We start from the raw sequence: 22766 nt of genomic DNA on the forward strand, positions 1-22766 counted from the left end.
TCATTGACAACTTATCATCTTTCACTCGGAAAAATTCACAGGAACGAAAACAGACTCCGTACGGAGATTTATAATGGGGAATGTTTTATTACATCTTTTCTCCATTCTGAATACACTCGGAATACATCGCGCAATTTTACAACGTTATCAGCCGGGCTTGCTGCAATGCAAAATCTCCGTAGACATCGCATTTTTTAGCAATATATTGAAACCTGATGGGCTAACAGGAGCGTTTTGACTGGGAAATCTTGGAAATTTTTCATACTTTTGAATGAACCTCGTTTGAACCCTGAGTTATTTATAAATATAATGCAATTAGGCAAAATGTAAATCCAGGATATCATGGAACAGAGTACAACACACTTTCAACTCCTCCAGATGAACTATGGGTCCTATATTTTTCAATTTTATCATTATATATTTTAAATATAAAGTTTATTGTTTTCATGTTATCATTAAACATCTTCGCTAGCCAAGAGTTTTCGGTCCACTCCGCTCCCCATAAGATTTTCGGTCCACCCCCCCCCCCCTAAATGGGGGGAGGGGGATGACCAAAAACCCTCAGCTAGCGAAGATGTTTCATGAAAAGGTTACTAGTATTAGATTTAAAAAACACGTATAATATTATTCAAGCAAACCAACAACACCAAATTGACACAAAAAGAATCTGTATTCTGTAAATAGACAATTTAATGTACATTTCGCGTAAATTATGTTGATCATTATGTGTGTTTTTAAAGACAGTCGTTTAGTTCACATGACGATGTAATGTTTCAGATGGAGCACCCTGACAATCCTGTTTATTACAGTCAACATCTGTTATGCCGAGCGGGGCTTTAGTAGTACATGTCCGCTGTGTCCACGCTCTCAGATCTGGGAGGATCTTTTAGAAACTCTGAAAAACAGATTTAAACATAACATTATCCTCAAGATGTAAATTTTACTCTGAACTCTGAAAAACAGATTAACATTATCATTGTTTAATTACTTCCTTTGTGCGTTATAAAAGAATTCCGTTCTTTCATAGAACAGAAAGATATAGAATATTGAATAGGGGGTAAGGGGAAGAAATTTCACTACTTCTTTTGGTATTCCAAAGTTATCAAATGTAGGTGCGGTTTTGTGTTAACTGTTGTATCCAATACCGTGTGTTCAGTGCATGTTACACGTAGATGTATCCTACATGTATTTCAAGATATTAAAAAAATGATATTTGTGGCGAATTATAGTCCAATTCGTGTAACTAAATCTAGCATCACAGCAATTAACATGTGACATGTACTAAGTCTTTTGTAAGAAATGTTCCCCTACCCCAAATATCAAGGACGCCATCTTTATTGATGTCGAAGTTGTTGAGCTGTTGTTGAGCGTATCTTTCGGCTTCGTTCAGGGAGAAGTGGAAATTGTTGAAGAAGAAGTAGGCTATTTCGTGGAATTCCAGCTTGGAGTCTCCATTCAGATCAAACTTGTCGAACATGTCGAACACTGAGCGTTTGTCGAGAGAGGGCGCTGATCGCTGAAAAAGAAGCGGGAAAATTACAATGAAGCTTAGCAGCTTAGCTTGATCGCAGGCAACTGAAAACTAGGAGTACTATGACCCCACCCGTTCTTTCTATTTTATTTCATTTTATTTTTTTGCTTAATAATTTTTGGATTGTGTTAATTCCCTGTCTATCAATATACTTCCCTCAATCTAAAGATATTAAATATATATACACCTGTGTATTTTATTGTAAAGTAAACGTGTGCTCCCATGGATTTCTTATATCTCTAAAAGACATGTTAATGTGTCTCCATTCACAGTGGAACAGATTACAGTGTTAAATGATTGCGCCTCTCATCAGACACTGTGTGATAGTAGGCAGGAAATCTACTTATTTATATGAAATATTATCCCCGCAATTTTTGTATTTATAAAAAGCTCAGTATTAAAGGGAAGGGTGTTTTCAAACCTGATATGCCTCAAGAGTCTGTAGTTGATTATGCCTAGAATTTCTTCTGAATGCAAAATATCTACTCATGATTTAATTCAAGTTGATTTATGATGGATTCTTCCTGTTTTACGTTAGAAGAATTTTGAAACATTGCTGACTTTATTTCTTGTTGTTACCGCATTAGAAGCTGATGAGCTGAATTTGAATACATGTCATAACATAGAGCCAACCCACAGTCAGACTGTGTTTACATGTCTGTATGTCTCACTCCTCCTTTTTATTCTTTGAACGTGATGTGTATCTACGGTTAATGGGCAAAAACAAATTCTTATTGTCTCCTAGAAAAACTAGTCCAGTAACTTCTGATAAAGTTAACAACCGCCGATAAACCTGCATTAAAGAAATGACGGCTAATCAAGCAGTTCTAGTGAACGGTGATAAGTTTAACAACCACGCGCTGATCGTCAGGTACATCCAGAAATAGAGAAAGGTACTGCAGGTTCCATATTTTCAGTCGTGATAAGAGGAAATCTAATATCATACGTTGTCATTATATTGAGTCCCAAAAGAATTAGAAAAAAATCATTTCATTAATTAACCCTCCAATTTTAGATCAAGTTGAAAAGAGGAGGCAAATTCGGAACGTGCAACATGAAAGTCCCCTGGGCGATTGATCCGGTCCGTGTTTATATAATCAGGGATAAAACCCGGTTATCGGGCGAGTCCGTGGAAACACAGCTCTCTAAATATAGGAGATCCATTTCATGTTGCCTCGATGAATTAAGTTCCATGATTTCAGACAAATCGCTGAATGAGCATGTTTTGATGTCGCGCTCCCTTGATAATTGTTTATTAATTTCAAGATTCGATGACGAAAGGTTCGATGAAATGACGATTAACAATCAGAACTGCCCTGATGTCTGTCGTATTTTATCACACAGACCGAAGTCCTGGATAAAACAAGAACAGTCGGGTTTGTTGATAATTACACGGGTCTTTCATTACAGCCATTGGCGTTCGTGAATATTGTAGATTGGAATATATCAGTATTAATTTAATTTCATGATAGTCATGATTTGAGGTATTCAGATAACACTTTGCGTGGCGACTTTGAAGTTATTACATATTTTTACTGGTCAATTATCCAAATAAATCTTTTTTTTTTACTATTAGCTACGATTTTTACTTCTAAGTCCAATATCACATTTCTAACAAATCGTACGTATGTCGAGCCAATTTGATAAAAACACCAATATATGGTTTCGATTTGAATATATTTTTATTCTACAAAATTACAACTGTCAATGGGTACAGGCTCAGAAACTCAGAGCGCCCTCTCCTCTATGTATGGTCACACTTCCTACTACTTATGTTAAAAGTATATCATATACCGGTATAGCATAGAGAGAAAGTAAAATTATATAATATATCATAGAGAGAAAGTCTGTGTCGATTTGAGCATCAGACAAATTGTTAGCGAGTGAACATTTTAACAAAATATATGTTGATGTTGATAGCAATCGTTTCATTTCGTTCTAGAAAAGGTCTTTCTTGGTTACCCTAAATATTGTAAAGTTGGTGAACGAATATTCGCAGTTTTAACGTTTTATAGGCGAACACAACAATGCATTATCAAAACTTAAAATAGTGTTTTCCTTACATCTTACCTTACATACACGTACTTATATACACACGTCACTTTTCTGCAGCCACCCAATTGAAGTTAGTGGCATTAATTTATAGATGTTGAAATAAAAAATTAAAGATAATTCCGGTTTCACAGAATTATCTATAAAAAAAAAATCACACACCTCTTTAAAAAAACTCCCAAAATTGATCGCGTGCTTCAATATTTTAGTTTGATATACGCGGCGGAAGTTTTACATAGACTGTACAAGAAGACCAGAAAAATTGGGATTTTTTTAATCATAAATGCCTGTTCACATAACTATTGGTACCTATAGTTTTGATGTGTACAAACTGTTATTTCTGCGCTTGAGTTTATTGCTATTGAAACCTACTCACACAAAACGATACGTAACTATGGCAACAACAGTTGATTCAAAGCCTCAATTTATATATCGAGTTCAATCAATGAAATAGACAACCTTTAAAAATGTTAACATAATCTGTGTTTTCACAGTCGTATGTTCATTACCACCTAATTATGATCCTGGGGATCTGCCGTTTTTATTGACCTGGGTTTCTAAAAAAAAACTCATCTCCACCTAAACCCATTAAAATCGTCACACAAAGTTTATTCTCAAGAGCTAGAAAGGGCATAAGGATTAAGTCTTCCTATCATATGTGGCTATTACATGCACATATATGGCAATATAAACTGATTAAAAACCATTTTAGTTTTACATTTCGCAACTTGCAAATCAACGATAATATGTGCACCGGATGTACAAGTAATTGTTTAACCATGGTCAGATGCGAACACAGTCTGCGGAATACTTGTACTTATCTACTAGTATACAGGTAGTAGTTACGGGTGGCCATTAGTTTTTTTTTTTTAGTTTTTTTTTTATTTTTTTAGATAATTACAAGTGTTGTTTTATTTCGTTGATGCATTTTCACCAAAGACATAGAATTATACCGGTTATATCGAAAAGCCTGACCTTAGCATATAGGATGTACATTTAATTTAATATTATTAGATACGATATATTTGTATCATGTATAACAAGTATTTAACTTCCTTGTTAACCTTCATAAAGCAGTGTTCTACATTTATTTCTCTACTAGTATATCAATGTATTGTTTATAATGTTGCAAAATTACTAATAAGCCGCGTATTCAATCGTATTAAAGAAAAGAAAATTGGTTTAATATAATCTATGAGAACAAATATATTTCTAAATACATAACTTAAATACTACTGTTTGATTTTGACTATACAGAAAAATAGGAGATAAATGTTTATATCCCAGATAATAATTTCTTACAAAATTTGAATACTTATCGACTGCTTGTTAATTTGACATATTGTGAAGTTACTTTATACACTGCGCAGGACGTCGGCTGTCGTACATATACCATTCCTAGTTATCTATTCATTCATTTTCTATAACTGACGCTCACTTTTGAATAAGAAGAGCTATCATCCACCGTCACCCTTCCCCTTTTGACTGAATTTCTATTCTGGGTTTTCAAATCGACGTCATCGACAGGTGTCTGAGAAACTTAGAACTCGGGCTTAGAGATCGTCTACATGTCTCTGAAATACCTAGAGCTAAGGAGATCTGGGAGACCTAAGGAGATCGCTACATGTGTCTGGAAGATCTAAAACTAAGGAGATCGTCCACCCGTGTCTGAAAGACCTAGAAATAAGGAGATTGTCTACAGGTGTCTGGGAGAACTAGAACTAAAGAGATCGTCTACAGGTGTCTGGAAGACTTAGAACTAAAGATATCACCTACAGGTGTCTGGGAGACTTAGAACTAAATAGATCGTCTACAGGTGTCTGGGAGACCAAGAACTAAAAGAGATCGCCAACATGTATCTGGAAGACTTAGAACTAAATGAGATCGACTACATGTGTCTTATATACCTAGAACTAAGGAGATCGTCTACAGGTGTCTGGAAGAACTAGAACTAGGACTTACCTTCTGGACGGATCGTGACTTGGACTTGTCTGTTGGTAACGTTAGCACCACTGCCACCATAGACACAAAGAGAACCAGTTTAACAGCCGCCATGTTGTTTCTTCTGTAAGTGAAAAAGGAATGCCGTTACGCTACTATTCACTAAGCGATACTTAGTAATCTGCACTGCAGAGGGGGTTTATATCCTAAACAAGTCATCTTCAAAATCAATCGATGACTTCTTTAGGGAATCGGACACATTTATCGAGGATTTGATATGAGGGTTTTTTAAAAGAAAGATGGAACCTGTGAAGGGGCAGAACACAAATGGTCAATTATGGCACAACAGATGGAGAACGTTACGTTATCTCCAATTAAAACCAATTCAGCACCGGTCCGTCCAGGAGGGCGCTCCAAGTCGATTATCGCCGAGCCTCGGCACTCAGTATAAGTCCGCCTTGCACTCTCCGTCCGTCGGTAAACACGACTGTTGACGCTGAGTGTTATCAAGATGGGTCTGAAGTGGCCAAACCCTGATGGCCCGTAGTTTATTCCTGCCCGGAACAAATACGATTTCCGCGATATGTGTTTCGTCAGTCCGACAAAGTGTAATGACTGAGAGAATGGCGAGGAACACCGCATACATGTATACATTTCCTGGAGCCGTATTACTAAGACAAGCTCACTTTGAACTCAGTCTTACTTTTCCATTTTTTTTCTTGTAATACTGCTGAGACCTAGATCAAAAGTGAGCCAATCTGAGTGATACTGTCCCGGAGCCTGCTGTAGGGTGTACGTTTTGTTTGTAGCCATAGAAACGTAGTTAGGCTAGATTTCCCGACAAATTGTCCATGCTCGTACCAACGACGTCTAACCTTACCTGATTAAGGTAAATATTTAAATTATGGTCCACAGGAGTAAAGTTGATTTGCCTAAAGACAGCTTCATTTATTACCTGACGAGAGTTCCAACTCGTCTCTCAATGGCGCTGTACATCTGTATCTTACTTCAGACAGGTGTTTACTGTTTGTCACACCTGTACAGTATACTCAACTTTATATACAATATTGCGGATTCTAATACCGTACCCAGTTTTAATATTTTTACCTGTGCACAGGTGGTTGACCAAACTTTTACTGTAATAAGGCGGTTCTTACCTGTACGCACGTGTGTTGATCGTCCACGCTCTACTGGTACTGGTGTCCATACCCCAGTGCGGGTTTTATACCTGATCATCTGTCGTCATCAACTACCTGTGTTTCTCCGATAAATCAACTCTCTCTTTCTAAAGTTGGAGAAAAATTTAATGTCACACGATCTCCATCGATATATAATTATTTAGCAAACGCAATTAATGCTAATTGATCAATTACAATATACGGAGGGTTCACAACGGAAGTATCATAAAACTTGAAAATTAAATAGACCGATTCTCAGAATTTTGACGTTGTTCAAAAACACGAACTCTTCCTTTTTGGTATGCATTTTCCGTTGATTTTTTCTTAGAATTCCTGGGTTATTTTTTAATTTGAAGATTCTATCTATTTTTTTTTACTTTAATTCAACACCTTGGTTTATGTTTTATTTATATTTATACATAAATAATGATGTTTTTCGTTTCTGTTTTCTCGTACAGCACATGTTGTACATTTACCTTTAGTAACTAAAGTATGATTTTTCAAGTTTCTGTTTCATGGTTTTGGGGGGTTTGATTTGTTTACAATAACAGTATACACGCCCTATTAATCCTTGCTTCTTGGGGTTCATATCATATTTTTATTGGTTTAATTCTATATGCTTTAATTTTATCAATGTTATTGTATTTGTGACTGTTTTTATCCTTCGCTGTACTTGCTTTTTAAATTTATTTGACCCAGCTACCTAGTTGATCCTTTGACATCATCATCGGACAGTTTTCAGTTAGTTCATTCATTTATTTATTTTACATTCATTCATTCAAAAGTCATACAAATGGTACAAGCTGTACAAGTTACATCTATACATCTGTCAACAAAGAGCACAGCTTTAAGAGGACTCTGTGATCGTGACCATTTTTTTTAGACTGTATTGATCTCAAAGAAGAAGAGCTTAATATAAAGATATGTGAAAATACCCAGTTTTAAAAGGAAACATTTATGGACTTTTTAAAAGTAAAGCTTGTTAATAGCTCAACAAACCACGTCTTACAATTTCAGGTAGATCTGATGGTTAATCTGTTGACCACTGAGCCTTTGGATTGTAATGAGAAATTAGATTTAGAGTACAAAGTTCAGTTTTCCCATACGCCAAAAATTTGAGGTTATGACATATTTTGAAATGTTCAATTACACAATATACATCAATACAATAGATCAGGAGTGACCACTTCGTCAGATAAATCTGGCTGACATTCAAAAGGTAAACTACAAGTATATAATCTATCTTCTCGACTTGACTTTGCTTAGTCCTCTTAAGGATTGTTCTTTACACCTTTTGACTCAGTATTCACTGTAAAGTGATTTCACCGCCACCTCCTCCTGTTGGCCACTTCATTGCCAGGAAATTGTATCACCACCGGCGTTGAAACACCACCTTAGTACTATCATTCCGACTCAGGTTTTAATGGCATCGGTCTGATTATGATACTAGTAATGCGATTGTTTTTGTTCTCAGTTCGGTAAAGGTATAGAAACGAACGAGACTAAAGGCAGCTCCCTGCACACCATGTGACCATCACTGTGACGTCACTCACAAAGTGAAAGTAACAGGATGTAAACATTGCTAAAGCAGTAAGATTTTCTCACATGTATACGTGTATTTTTACACACAAACGTATAAGATTAATAATATTTTATACGGCCAACTTCAAAGTAACATAGTTTTGAATGTGATCGTTATATATTAACCATGTTAACGTATATAACCTGGATACCCCCCCCCCCCAACACACACACCGAGCTGTTCGTTAATTTTAAAGGCAGGTTGAAAACAAGAGTTGTTTGCTAGAAGAAACTTTATCATAAAATAAATTGAAAAATTTTGTAATTTGATGTAAATATTTGATATAAAACCTATGTTGTAGTGGTATAAACAAAATCCCCTCAGTTTATTGTTAACAAATAGTCAGATAATACATGTACTATGTTGGTGGGAATGTGATAAATTGAATGTTAAAGGTGAACACCGCTCGTAAATAGGCACCATCACACAGATACCTGGTATATCAACCCTTTGATTTTGTTATACTCGATTGCACACCTGAAACTCGTGACTGACATGTAGTATTCCTTTCGTGGTCTTTGGATTTTATGCATTTATTATTCTATGTGCATATTGTTTGTAAATAATGCATTGCCCAATTTATTTGATGTTAGTATTCATTTGGCTTGAAAAAAATGTGTAAAATTTGATAATTTCATCGCAACCGAATAACAAGGCGAGACAAGATGTGTGTCCACACAGGTGAGACCTCTACAGTGAAGTACTTTAAACTGTTCCGAGGTCTGCCCCTTATATAAGGGTTGTAGGGACATAGTGATGAAAGAGAAATATGGCCAACAGTGCCTTACACATATTTAACATGAATGTGCAGGGGATATACATATGCACTTCTGTATTTTAAGTATCGCCTGAGGAGGTGAGAATAAATTAATCGAATCCTTGGCTAACAAAGAGGATTAAGATGGTGCAATATTTTTGCCTAGCTATTGGTCTGAAGTGCAAAATATTTATTTAAAAGAAAATTTATTTTAAACAAGATCAAGGCCTTATGAGTCACTTGAGCATAAATGCAACCATGTTTATGGTTCATAGAATAGGAATTTCATAATTGAATTATAATAACTGATTAATAATTATTTTCATGCAATATAATCAGCAAGAGGTAAATATCTTGCTCAAAAAGATTCTCAGAGTGATGATGGATCAAACAAATTAATTATTTTGATAGTTCAAATGTAACCAAGCAGTCAAGACAAGATGTTGGTAGTGAATCATATAAAGAAAAACAGCTTTGACATACAAAATACATTACCTTAAAAAATGGGGAAAAAATGTTAACAGCTTCAAACTTAAAAAAGTTTTGTTATGTAATCCTTTTGGGGTTTTTTTTGGCTCTTACACAAGATAATGTACTTTTAAATTGAAAACAATCCATTAAGTTTGAATTCAGTAAAGCCTACTTGCTCATCCCTCTGGTGCACTTAGTTTGCCTGCTAGATATGCCAGGTATTACATTTTTTTTTACAGGTCAATGCATATTCCCCATAAGACCAATCGCCACTGACCCTCTCCCCCAATTTCATTTAATATCTTACACCTTCTACTCATTATTAAAGATATTGCAGTGTAAAATAAAATATAAATATTACATCGAGAAGATTAAAATGTCTTTCATGCCGAGTTATATTATTCAAACACAACAACAGGTGGATTGATACTTTTCTGCTTTAGTCTGATTGTGATATAGGCAACTTAATGCATTGGCTGTGCTGTGCAGAATATCTGATTACAAAAATAAATTGAACACGGTCAACATACCCTACTAGAAATTGGCAAATCTTAATGGTGAATTAGAAACCTTATGAGCTAGATTTTGATTTAATGTAACTCCCTGCAGACTAAATTGTATAATCATTGAGCTTAATTTCAAGTAAGCTGATGGAAAAAAATATATTTAGTTGATATTTCTTAATTCTCTGTAAATTACAAATACCCGGTACATGTACTGATATACATGTATTACATACTGATACTTAATTAAATGTTCTCTTTGGGCCTCATCAGTCAGGTAAGAGAACATATTTATAACCTGATACCTTCTTGGTGCAAAATTGATTAAATAAATTTGAAATATATATTGTTCTTTTATCACAAAATTTTCTTTAAATTACTAGTATACGTATCAATATTATACCAAAAAATTTCAGAAAAAGCACCAAGAAGGTTTCGGCCCTTATAAAAAAAACAACTGAAAGAAAATGTTCTCGACCAATATTAGGAAAGTTTCTAATCATGGCTGCTGGTTTGGAAGCTTATCAAATATTCATAAAATTTAGCATGATTCACTGTATAAAGACTTTTACATAAACATGTATATACATATTGATATATAAAGAATTTTTTTTTTTAGAAATGTTACTAAATTTAGTACAGTGAAATGAATTGAAAAAAAAAGGAAATGGAAATGATATGTATGTACAGAAGTTGTTTTCACCATGGATTTGTGTTATGTTAAATATACAGAAACATCATAAAGATAATTATGTGCATTAACTTTCCAAAGAATTTCAAAGAACTTGAAACAATAGATAAACAGGCAATACCATACGTCAATTTTATTTGTGTGTCACACAATATGCAAAAAAAAAAAATAATAATAATATGGGTAAATTTGGAACTTTTTGAGTCATTATTGCAATTTTAATTACAAACAATATAAAAATATATAATTTTTGCTTATTCTAATTTTTTATGCTGTGAAAGTTATTACAAAAAGCTAAAAATAAGATCATCATAAAAATAATTGGATATATTTATATATTTACATTTGCAAATATGTTTCCTTATATGAATCTATAGAATAGCGAAAACGTTCAATTCTGTATGAACGTTTTTGTGACATCGCAATGATCATAGCACGCGCTTATCGCTTATCAGTTGGATTATTGTAAACATAAAATCTAGGTAATATTAATAGTTCTGAACGATTTGTCTTTCTCAAATGTAAATATATGTAATCAACAGCAATGTTAAAAAGTTCACTGGGATATGAAGTTGGTTGGTCACATGATCAAATCCTGTGAAGCCTGATGGGCTTCTAAGATTTAATCATGTTACCAACTAACTTTATATCCCAGTGAACTTTTTAACATTGCTGTTTATTTCTTAAATATACCAAATGCAATGTACATCAAATAAATATGAAATGATACTGAAACTTTTAGAAAACAAAGGGCCTATCAATGGTTCAGGAAAAAAAGCATGCAAAAAAAAAATGAAAGAAATAACCTTAAATCAAGTACATGTACTAGTGATATATCAAGCATTCAATTTGACCAAACAAGACAAAAGAATTTGAATAAAAGGTACTGAATGCATAATTTATTATTCGCATTTAATTGGATAAGAATGATCCATTGCAAATATTTGATTTTAACATGGAGAAAAGAACTGTGAAATCTGACAGTAAATACTAACTTCTAAAAGTCACTCACTTGTCTCATTAATATTTATAATACCTGTACATGCAAAGTACTTGGTTTAAAGTTAATATATTAAAATATAGAACCATAAATTAATTCAAACAAAAAACAACTAGCAAAATGAACAATAACTCTAAAAAACAACAACATTTCTGAAGACTAGACTACCAAGTTTCTATTAAACACAAAGCAAAAACTATTAATAAAAGAATGACTTCAGATAGACACTGTCCTTTCAACCTTGCCAGCCTACTAAGGATTAACTTGCTGTTCTATCATCCACTTGCTATCATCCACTGCAAGAAACTTATCCTAATCCAAATCCAAACTTATGAACTAAAACCAATCAGAGAATGAAGCAGAACAGGGGCCTAGGACCTCAGATGAACACTGTCCTTTCACCCTTGCCAGCCTACTACAGGACTGACTTGCTGTCCTACTATCATTCTCTGCAAGAAACTTATCCTTATGAATTTATCCACCCTGAAAACAGAAATTGATGTATTGAAAATCAAACTACAAGACTCTTCATTTTATCCCAATTCACACCCCATCTTTGTCTGCAGGATCTAGAAGAAAAAAGGAAATACATGCATATATTTTTCAAATCTATATTTCAATAGATGAAATAAAAATACAATTAAATTTCATCTAAAAATTAAATACCATTTCTTTGGTCTTCTCTTGTGAACACAATGACCTGTTTCTTGCCATTGATGGTGGTTACAATCCTCCTACCAAGCATAGAGGGAGGCACTCTCATCCATGTTGGCTGCCCCAAACCAGTTTCAACACTAGATTGAAGTATATATATATAGTAGTTAAAAATATTATGTTTGAAAAAGCTCTCTGAAGTAGGTAAAGTACAAATGATATTTAAAACATACCTGAATACACTTTGCTGTGGTGCAGGTTGTGTAGGAAGTGTATTGGTTGTCGGTGGAACCAGTCTCAGGGGAGGATACGGAGCCACATATGGTCCTGGCAACGAAACTGGCACTGTGGAGTCTTGAGATGATCTAAATAGTTGAAAAAAGATATTAAAAATCATTAATATATACATAAATGAAAATACCACAAATGTCTTTGAACAATTACAAAAAAAAACCTGCTCGACTACCGGTAATACAGTAAAACATGGTTATAATGAACATGCAAAATTGCTAATCCCTGGCACTTCGCTATAAGCGTTTTTTACTGTGTATATCACATCATCTTAAGATTTGAAATTATTATTTTGGCATCATTCACACTGAAATTTTATGTTTAAAATCATTCTTGAAAGAGAAGATTGAAGCCATACCCAGAGACATTAGGAAGAAGGTTCCTCATTTCTTCCTCTGTTGGTTTTCTTAGACGGGGTTTTGGGATCCGACCAGGCTTTTTGACAGTTGGTCTAAATCTAGGCTGCAACAAATTCTTAGCATTAGAAGAAATTTTCTCTGTCTTTTTGAAATCTTTCATAGAATTGTGTATTTGATTGCTACCCTCATTTGCTGCAATAATATGGTCTAATGCACTTAAAATATTGTCTAGTCTGTGGTTTTGAACTGATGGGTTGTTTTTAATCTTTTCAGCTATTGTGTTTAATTTCTGTTCAATGTGCTGTATCTTTAGTTCAGTACAATCACGTGTAGATGTTGAAGAATCAGTGTCCCTGCTACTTGCATATTGTTTTGACGAAAAGTCTGTATTGGCATTAGATGGATGATCTTTATGTGAATTAAGGTTGGCAAATGCATGTATTTTGTGCAAATGTTTACAAACATGACCATTTTTGTAATCCAGACAGGAGCATGAAAAAAGATGTTTACAAAGGTCGATGCAAGGAAATGTTTTACACTTGTTGAAGCAATACTTCTCACTGCATATGTCAACTAGTTTCTTTATGTCATACGTTGAATCAAATGAAGTAACTGTAAAAAAAAAGTCACTGATTTGAAAAATACAGGAATCATCAATTTCTAAACTTCTCTGATGACGATTAAAATTATTAATATTTTCACCAGAGGGCAAATTATAACTTAAACGACGAAGTCTTGTCATGAACAGATTTTTTTCAATTTGTAAGAGGGTATCAACCAAAACATCAATCCGTCTATTGCGTTTTCCTTCAAAATATATAGTTTTAAGTTGATTGTGAAAACTTTCTACAAACATATTTGTATGAACATTTCCAAATTCCCCACTTCGAAAACATTTTGCCCAAATTTCTTTTCTGCTCAGGTAAAAATTCTGAAAGTAATGTAAAAATTCTTGATTAGATTCCTGAAGTTTTCTCAACAATTCCTGGACATAAGAAGAGAATAGATTTTCAGACTGTGCTTGTAAACAAGCACATAAATAAGTATAAATTTCTGCTTGTAATTTCTCATCTTTAATAAGTTGTCAAATCTTTTTTTTCCAATTTTCATGAACATGCCAATGACAAAGAAAATGTTTAAGGTCCCCCCCAAAAACTTTCTTCGCAGCATTCCAACCTGAATTGTCGTCATCTGTCATCAGTATATTAACTTTAGTATTAGGAGATTTCATTTTGACTGAGTTCAAAAAGACAGAGATTACATCCTCACTCTCTCTATTGCTAACACAAAATGCCACAGGATAACCATGCCTAAATTCATCTAAAACCAAGAGAGTTATCAATTTAAAAGAATAAACATTTGTCTTGTGGGTTGAATCCATACAAAGTATAAGTGAAGCAAATTTTTTAAACATTGCAAGCTGTTGTTTAGTCATTATTGCAAGCATAAAATCTTCCTTCTGTAGACCTGTCAATGGATCGTCAATGTTCTGCTGTTTGTACACTAATACTGGATTGTAAATTTCATTTCTTAATTCATTAACTTTCAAAAAGGTTGAAGTTGCATCGTCAGAATGTCTCATTACAGATGAGTCAACAATAGTTTTCTTTAAATTGTGAATAGTTTTCCTATCCAACAAATGATAGTATTTTAATTTACTTAAGTCGTCACGTTCGTTGCGTTCACCTACATTTTCTCGTATTCTGTCAAGTATAGTGTTTATTGGTATTTTCAGGGCTAACATTGTACAAATCTCGGACTTGACAGAATCTGGTAAAGGCAAAAATTTGCTTTCTTCAAAGGACAATGAGTGTGTATGCGATTTGATATACTTTACCTGAACAGATCCATCTGACTTAACTTTAACCGACATCCTCGAAGGACACAATTTCTGAATTTTGCAAGACCCTTTGATATTTTCTTTGCGTTTTCCTAAATAACTTTTACCCTTTTTTAAGTGAATACGTTTGACCCCATCCCTGTGACACACAAGAGTATAGGACTGACTGCCATCTTTGTTTACTTTATTTTTCCGCTGCTTTACATATCTGCTGTGTATTTTAATACTCTCCTGCTCTTTAAACTGTTCAAATAAATCAATACTTTCAAAAGTTAGACTTTCAACATCTATACATGCTCCATGAAAATTTCGAAGGTGATCAACTAATGTATCCACATTATGAAACTTCAAAGCACATGTGGATATAGAACACAATATTTTTTGGCCATTTTCTTTCTCATGAGCCAACTTTTGGTGACGCATCATAGTTGCTTTGTTGTAAAAACTTCTATTGCACCTAGGGCATTTTGTCTGAGACCTTGAACTATCACCTTTGTCAACATACTCTCTACCATATGAATGTTCAGTATTTTGATTCTGTACTTTGTGGCTTTTAATATCTTCCAGCACATCTAAACTAAAAGGTTTGCAAGTTTTGGCATCAGATCTCCAATTGTAACTGCTTTTACCCGTATTATTGTCTGAAACACTGGCAGTGTTTTGCGATGACCCAGTTGGAGCTGTGTGTTCCTTTAATGCTGGATTTTCTATTACTGATTCATAATGCCCACCCCCAGCCCGTGTCCAAACCAAATGAATAATATTACCTGAGTTGTGAAAATTGTGTTCTAAAGTATTAACCACTGGATTTTGAGAATCCCCTCCTATAGTTACAAGTATGTTCAAATTTAACACTCTTGATAAAGCTAGTATGGATTCCTGCCCAGCAAATGTTCCTAATTGTCTTAAATTATTTAGATACCTGGTAGTTTCTGTGTCAGTCATGGGTAATCCATTTTCTCCATACAAATAAAACCTAAAGTCATCTAAGTTTTCCTGGATGTGATTCACAGCCAATTCTCTCAATGCATAATGATGGTCTTCAGTGCCATATAAACCAAAACTAACAGAACGAAACAAACAGTTACCATCTCCCTGAATATGGGCCCTATACAAACCGTACTGATGCAAATATTCATCCTGTTGAATTACTTGCATTTGGTGTTCATCAACATTTTGAAGTTCTATTGTCTGAGTTTTACTTATTTCATGCAAAATGTTTTCTGTTGACTGAAGTTCCTAAGAAAATAGAAAGTAATCGAAATAAATATGATGCATCAAAAAGACCATTTGTAAACAACAAAAGAAATTTGAAACATTTGATTCACTTTTGTTCAAATAAGAAAAGTTTTTTGTTGAAGATAAAATGGTGGAATTTTCTATGTAATTTTCATACCATGAATTAACAAGACATTATAAGTTAATTTAAATCATATAAATGAGAGAAAAAAAAATTATAAGGCATAATAATTATAATAAATATATACTTTGTTTTTGTACTTCAAACAAAAATAGGTTAGTTTGTTAATTTAAGGCAGTGACAAATATGCTATAATCCATTAGTCATACAAAAAGCCATTCAACTCTGGCAGTGATGGGAATTGAACCCATGTCTTAGACTGTCCATACACTACCTGTCCTGATGTTAGTTTGGTGCAGCAAAATATTATATTATGTTAGAAAGTTGCAAAGAATTTGGTAAGCAAAGTGTAAGCAAGACAAGGCAAGAAAAGGAAGTGATATAAAGTAGGCTAGTGCTTTAAACTTTATTAATGTATGCAGGGATTAATCTAGGGCATATTTTCAGCCTATATTCAGTAACCCCCCCCCCCCAAAAAAAAAATGAGAAGATTTCCCCTAAATCTCCTCTTTTCCCCATTTGATAAGTAAATATTCTCCCTTTACTATATAAAAAGCTCATATATTATTGTTTTTCTTTTTATTGTGCTTATAGCTACTCCAAATGGGGTTAAATATGTAAGTTATGTGAGCATTTGAATTGTGTGAGCATTTTATGTTCTGTTAAAGGTCATAAAATGTTAAAATTCAATTACAGCCAGGTGGCTTTGGCCCTCTGGTCCCCTGAACAGGACTCTGACCCCAGACTGATTTTCCCAAAATCTCCAGAGAGGGTAGTTTTCCCCAAAACCTAGATTAATCACTGGTATGACTGATTTTACACCATCAATCTATAAGTATTTTTTAAGATAAACAAAGCACCGTGAGTTCCAAGTAAAATGTGCATAAAAGTGATAAAAGGGTGCAAGATAAATACATCTAAATATTGTTATTTCTATATATCAAGTGTTAATGTACAAAAAGAAAGCAGAAGACAATTAAGCAAGATAGAGTTATATATAATTATGGGGATCAAACCCAAATCTTCTTCTTCATAATCCTGCAATAATTTCAAACATCTTCATAAAAGTTACTATTCCAATCTTATCAAATCTTATCAGCAACATATTTGTTGTTCAATCACAAAAACATAACAAGAGTTACATGGGCCAAATTACTCACCTAAGCAATTATAAAATCAGTTTTATGGAGTCATATAAAAATATATGAACAATGTAGTAAAATAATCATGAATACAAAAGATTTCTTTATGTTAAATACTGAGTCCCTTTTGTAACAGGGTGATTTCATAGCCATATCACAAATATTGGACATTGCAGTTCTCAATAAGATCTTAAACATATCGAGAGACAAATAAGCCTTGACGGTCACCTGAGTACCATAGCCCATACACAAACTTGTCGAGGGGTCTCATATATGCATTTAATTAATTCTCAATCTGGAGTAGAAAAATTATAATATCGTAATGTTGACCACCTCCCTGCCTAAAATCTTTCAAAATGGACTATGAAATCTATCATTTTAGCAAAAAACTTCAAGATCATAATAGAGTGCATGACCTGATATTGAAAAGGTGCTAGACTCTGATAGAAAATAATTTTCTCATATTTGTTAACTTTCAAGATAGGTTTTATGTGTTTATGTTTTCACAGATAAACTAAAACAAGGTGGCTAGTAGACATGTTTTATTTTTAAAAAAAAACAACCTCCCATCCCCCATCCCCAGGGGCAGACAGAAACTTTCCTTGTGGGCATTTACAAAAAGAAACAGCTTTAAAAGGTATAATATGTTACTCACTTTAGCTTTTGAACATTCAACCTTCACGAACACTCATACCATCTTGCATTTATACCCAAATCATTTTACATGTACTGCTTATCAGTGATTTTGGTTATCCAATTATTTCTTTACTACTAACAATTCTATTTGTTTATTTAGAAAGTTCAAAAATGGTTTTTGTTTCAAATAATAAAAGTACCTGCATAACTCCTTTGATCATACAACTTCTTAATTACATTTATACATCAGAACCACCCTCCACAGGATTAGACAAATTTTACTGTAAATGCTGCTAATGCCCAGTGTGAATTATTATTTGTTTAAAATTGAAATGTAATTATTTACAATTATGAAATAAAAAAAGTTTACTTTGACAACAACATTGCACAAATTTTGATCAAAAAAGCCCAGGTGAGCTAAGTTACATCACTCCAAATTTGCCAGCATTTAAGTACCAAAAATATCCATTATTTTTTAAAATTCACAAACATGTAACATAACTTGGGACAGTTTATCCTCTTTTATGAACTGCTCCAGTTTTGAAAGCATAAATTGACCCTTGTTATGTTATCAAGTATAACAAAGGGAGACATTAGATTCTTACCTTTAATGCAATTATGTACTTGGGTGAATATATGCATCAAGTACTGTAGACTTATAGACTAAAAAGTAATACATGTATTTTTTAAAAATATTTTTTGACACTTACTCCCTTATTACGACTACTTACTTGTAACTGGGCATCTGTCAATAAAGGTGGCAAAAGGTTTTCCTGTAACAAATAATTAAATATTTAAGGTGTGATAAAATGACCACTGCATTTACCTCAGTGTTAATTTTCCTTCTAATTATTAGCTTATATTCATTTAAGGAATGAAAGGCTAAATGAGTTTTCTTTTGACACCACAAACATTGAACACTGTCACAAAATTCACACTTGTTGATGTTACAGTTGCTGTTCCATTAATTGGATGTAACTGTCAAGATGTAACAGGACTTTTGAAGTATAAATCACATTTACAGACATGGCAAGACATTTAAAAATATTAATTCATATTAATGTATAGTAGTACATGTATTAGTATACCCAGTGTCTGGACTTTACCTGAGACAGGAATGGCAGATGCAGATCTTCACCAATGCAGTGGACAGGAGTCAAGAGAGCAATCTGTTAATTATTAACCAGCAAGAGTAATAATACAGGACTTTTTTTTCACTTACAAATTGACTGCAATTTAAAAAATAGCAGGAGATAACAGGTATTGATACTATATACAAATAACATGGATTGAGACTATATATACTAATATTTTGAAACAGGAATAAAGAAATAAAACCATAAACCATCCTTCAAGCCCCTGAGATGGCTCAATTCTCCATCCTCTATTTAATTTGCTGTTTTGGTTTGGTGGGTTTTTTTTTATCACACTTATGCTATGTAGGAACATTATTTTCAACCAGACACATATAAATTTTAGTAAGGTTCTGCGCTAATTCTGGTAATAGCCATTAAACCTAATAAATTTCACCTCACAAGTTTTTGTTTCATCTAAATAATGTGTGCTGTTCTAATAAGATACATGCGTGACATATAAACAACAAAAAATGTTTACAAATATTCTTTCTTCCCTCTTACCATAGTCCAATGGAACAGACTGCCGGACAGTGTTGTCGCACTTCCAGATGTTGATCATTTCAAACTGGAGGTGGGCAAATTGAACCACCTCAGGCCTTAATTTTGCAAAAGTGCTTTTATGCCTTTTAGTTGTAGATACTATTTATCTTATCTTTTATCTTCACTAAAATGTAATAATATTACTATCCCTTTTTCATCCTGTTGAAATCTTACTTTACTCACTTCTATTATTCTTTTAACAAGCAGCGCACCCTACTCAGAGTACTCAGAATTGAGGGCGAGTAGTATCGAGAGATACTGTAGAAACAGAAATATTCGTCGAGGATTAAATTTCGTTATTTTCGTTGGCAGTATCAATCAACGAAATTAAATCCATGACGAATTTTTAAACCAAGTATTAATGCATACAAAGATAATACTATATGACGAAATTAAATGTCAACGAAATCTTATTTCGTTTCAAAACAACGAAATTTTGCACCAACGAAAATATGTGTTTCTACAGTAGATAGAGATAAATAATAAATAAATAATAATTATATAGCTCATGAAAAAGCTATAGATATACTCGTTTGTAAAATCAACAAAAGAATATAATCCAATATAGTAAATCACTGAAATAGATTTGAATTTATGTATTCTAAAATATAATTTTAATCAATCACAAAGTAATCAAACAACTTAAGTTTTTTCTTCAGATATGGCAAAATAAATATTCCTTAGCTATAATGAAAAAATAAATCAATAGTTTCAAAGAAACAGATAAATATTTTTCTGTTTTAATAACTAATTACAATTAAATGACACTTGATTAAAATTGAACCTACCAAGAAGAAAAAACCTTCAAGATTCATTTCAGTTCGTCTACCCGCCATGTTGAAACGAAGTGAAAGAAGAGAAAGCGGAAGTCTGAGTGCGCATGCGCATTTGTGTAGCAGGGAGCTGCCGAAAGTTGAATCTTATAGAAACCATTAGATCCAATTATTGACTCTTCATAAAACATAGTCTTATATTTGCTGTAAAAAATACTATGTTAAATAATTTAATCATCTCCGCTACATCCAAATGTCAACGCCGCGCAAATTTCTGGATGTAAAGAAATACACCCACATTATTTTAACATTGAATTAAACACAAAAAATCAATTTAACTAATAATGAAAGGTGTTTGATCTGCGTGTATCAAAATTCAATAACAACACATTTTTAAATTTAACCTCTTGACAGCGATCCTTTCAAAGTGTTGAATTTTTTTAGTGAAAATAATTCAAAATTCATTGTAAAAACGTGTCCTTAGTTGTAAAATCAAGGGGAACACGCATAACATCAAATCATATTATCATTTCGAAAGCATGTTTTATATCTTCTGTGTTTTAATTACTTTTCCGTCAAGCACGTATTATGTGTGTGGTACCGTGGGCGTTGATCTCTGCCATGTGCAATCTTGTGATTTCTCGCCCAAAAATAGAGAGCCACCTACCCCAAAGACCTAATTTTTGCACACAAGAAATGCTGCAATTACGTCATCTGGAGATGACTGAAACTTTACAAAAAGGAGACAGAGAAGCATATTTATCCCAGTTACTGATAGGCGTGGTTTTTTTTTCGATTACATGTATAGCGAATCTTCCTCACAACCTAGTCCCTGATATTGGTAACCTTAGCACTACACCCCACACACACTGGTTCTCTGCAATGACAGCTTTTGTTCTACATCCCAAACACACTGGCAATTGCAGTCTTCGCTTTATACCTCACACAAATGGTGCCTGGCAATTGCAGCCTTTGCTCTATAGCGCACAAAAACTGGTTTCTGGTAATGATAGCCTGGGTTCTATATCTCATAAACTGGTTACTTGCAATAACTGTCAGTTTTACTTGACGGTCCTGACAATTCTGAGACCAAAGGTAGACAATTTTTTAACAGATTGGCCTCTGTCTTTTCTTTAACCTTTTGTCGTTTACAAAGGGTTATATTAGGTCCAGAAATCTTGGTTTCTTTTATTTTGATAGCGGCTTACAGTTTCGATGATATAATTTCAATCCTGAAACCTAACTGTTCGTTTATTGGTTTTTGCATGAGATAACAACCCTCAAGGTTATCGGGGATTTGCTCTTGTTTGGCCTTGGTCAGTAGAGGATGGTCATAACGGGCCACGACTTGAGATTTAATGGACAAACTTCCGTTCGTGACGTGAGAGAACGCACTGACCCGAAAGAGATCGATACCTGGATATTCCGACCCCCTCCCTTTTCGTGGACGATGGAGGGTTGACCTGTATATATGTATAGTGTCTTCCCACACTTGTTGAGAGTCAGGGCACATTGATGAGTGTCCATTCACAGGTCAGCAATTAAACAAACAAAAACAAAGAAACTGTAGCCGATAGTACGGATTAAGTAGTATGTAAACGCGTTTATATTTCGATTATAATGAACCTATTGAATCTTTATTATTACGCCCATCAATATAAAAATCAGATTAAACAATCTGACATAACTTTGGCTTCCAAGAACAATCGCAACAAGATATGGGATATATATACAAATGGTTATTGGTTGTTTTTTTTCACCATAATTTTGATGTAAAGTAAGAACTTCATATATATAAATAGTCTGATTATTTGAAATCAAAGTTCTGAAAGGCTTGTGATTAATTTAGAGTGACTGACTTTCCGAAATCAAATATTAACAGGTGAATTATTTTGAAGCGAGATTCGATTAACATTTCATGAATTTTCCCAATATCCTTAGTCTTGTCACGTGTTTCCGAATTTTGATTAAAGACCAACAGAACGTCAAAGAAAACAAAGGTATTAAGCTCACCGACTAATGCTTCATTTCCAACCAATGCCTGTGCTCTATTTCTCCGCAATTTCTTTGTATGGAACGGGTTTGTTTCCTTTTGTTCTAACTGACCCATTTAATAATCTTGTTTTTAATTGACAGAGTTTTACTACCATTCAACAAAAATTACCTCCTCTGACACGAGACCCACCCCACAACGTTTACTCAATATTATTCCTTACAATCGGCGGGTGGTCGGGTCATGTTGGGGGTAATTTCCCACAATCCTTCAGAGTTAACGTTTGCTCAGTTGCTTTTAGAGAAAAACTGAGCGATAGTGTGATTGGTGTCTCGA

At 33.7% G+C, this 22766-nt stretch overlaps 3 protein-coding genes across 4 annotated transcripts; all 3 read right to left on the reverse strand.

Moving 5' to 3' along the window:
- Positions 1-651: 651 nt before the first annotated feature.
- LOC128166699 (uncharacterized) lies at positions 652-6746 on the reverse strand. Of its 2 annotated transcripts, none has more exons than XM_052832015.1 (4): positions 6682-6746; positions 5546-5648; positions 1312-1516; positions 652-895 (listed from the first exon to the last, which is right to left on the reverse strand). In XM_052832015.1, exons 1-4 carry the CDS (start codon positions 6729-6731, stop codon positions 837-839), a joined length of 417 nt encoding a protein of 138 aa, XP_052687975.1. In that variant the 5' UTR covers positions 6732-6746; the 3' UTR covers positions 652-836. The 2 variants fall into 2 exon arrangements, with proteins under 2 accessions (XP_052687975.1, XP_052687976.1); XM_052832016.1 differs by lacking the exon at positions 6682-6746 and adding an exon at positions 6480-6535.
- Positions 6747-9551: 2805 nt separating this feature from the next.
- Positions 9552-14017, reverse strand: LOC128166697 (uncharacterized). The gene is made up of 4 exons (XM_052832012.1): positions 13010-14017; positions 12594-12725; positions 12373-12500; positions 9552-12275 (listed from the first exon to the last, which is right to left on the reverse strand). Exons 1-4 carry the CDS (start codon positions 13864-13866, stop codon positions 12250-12252), a joined length of 1143 nt encoding a protein of 380 aa, XP_052687972.1. The 5' UTR covers positions 13867-14017; the 3' UTR covers positions 9552-12249.
- LOC128164759 (uncharacterized) lies at positions 13967-15866 on the reverse strand. Its single transcript, XM_052828750.1, has 2 exons — positions 14187-15866; positions 13967-13995 (listed from the first exon to the last, which is right to left on the reverse strand). The coding sequence occupies exons 1-2, from the start codon at positions 15793-15795 to the stop codon at positions 13967-13969; spliced, it is 1638 nt and encodes a 545-aa protein (XP_052684710.1). The 5' UTR covers positions 15796-15866.
- Positions 15867-22766: the final 6900 nt, after the last annotated feature.

The sequence above is a fragment of the Crassostrea angulata genome, chromosome 10 (assembly GCF_025612915.1).
Source record: "Crassostrea angulata isolate pt1a10 chromosome 10, ASM2561291v2, whole genome shotgun sequence".
Classification (NCBI taxonomy): Eukaryota; Metazoa; Mollusca; class Bivalvia; order Ostreida; family Ostreidae; genus Magallana; species Magallana angulata.

Coding starts and splice junctions, on each gene's coding strand:
- LOC128166697 (XM_052832012.1), bottom strand. CDS start 13,866: ATGTTTGTAGAAAGTTTTCACAATCAACTTAAAACTATATATTTTGAA. Junction 12,726..13,009: donor CTTCTTCCTAATGTCTCTGG/GTATGGCTTCAA, acceptor TCAACTATTTAG/ATCATCTCAAGACTCCACAG. Junction 12,501..12,593: donor CCACAGCAAAGTGTATTCAG/GTATGTTTTAAA, acceptor ACTTCAATCTAG/TGTTGAAACTGGTTTGGGGC.
- LOC128164759 (XM_052828750.1), bottom strand. CDS start 15,795: ATGACTGACACAGAAACTACCAGGTATCTAAATAATTTAAGACAATTA. Junction 13,996..14,186: donor GACAGATGACGACAATTCAG/GTTGGAATGCTG, acceptor TCTTATGTCCAG/GAATTGTTGAGAAAACTTCA.
- LOC128166699 (XM_052832015.1), bottom strand. CDS start 6,731: ATGGACACCAGTACCAGTAGAGCGTGGACGATCAACACACGTGCGTAC. Junction 5,649..6,681: donor ATCAACACACGTGCGTACAG/GTAAGAACCGCC, acceptor TTTCACTTACAG/AAGAAACAACATGGCGGCTG. Junction 896..1,311: donor TGGCGTCCTTGATATTTGGG/GTAGGGGAACAT, acceptor TCTGTTTTTCAG/AGTTTCTAAAAGATCCTCCC.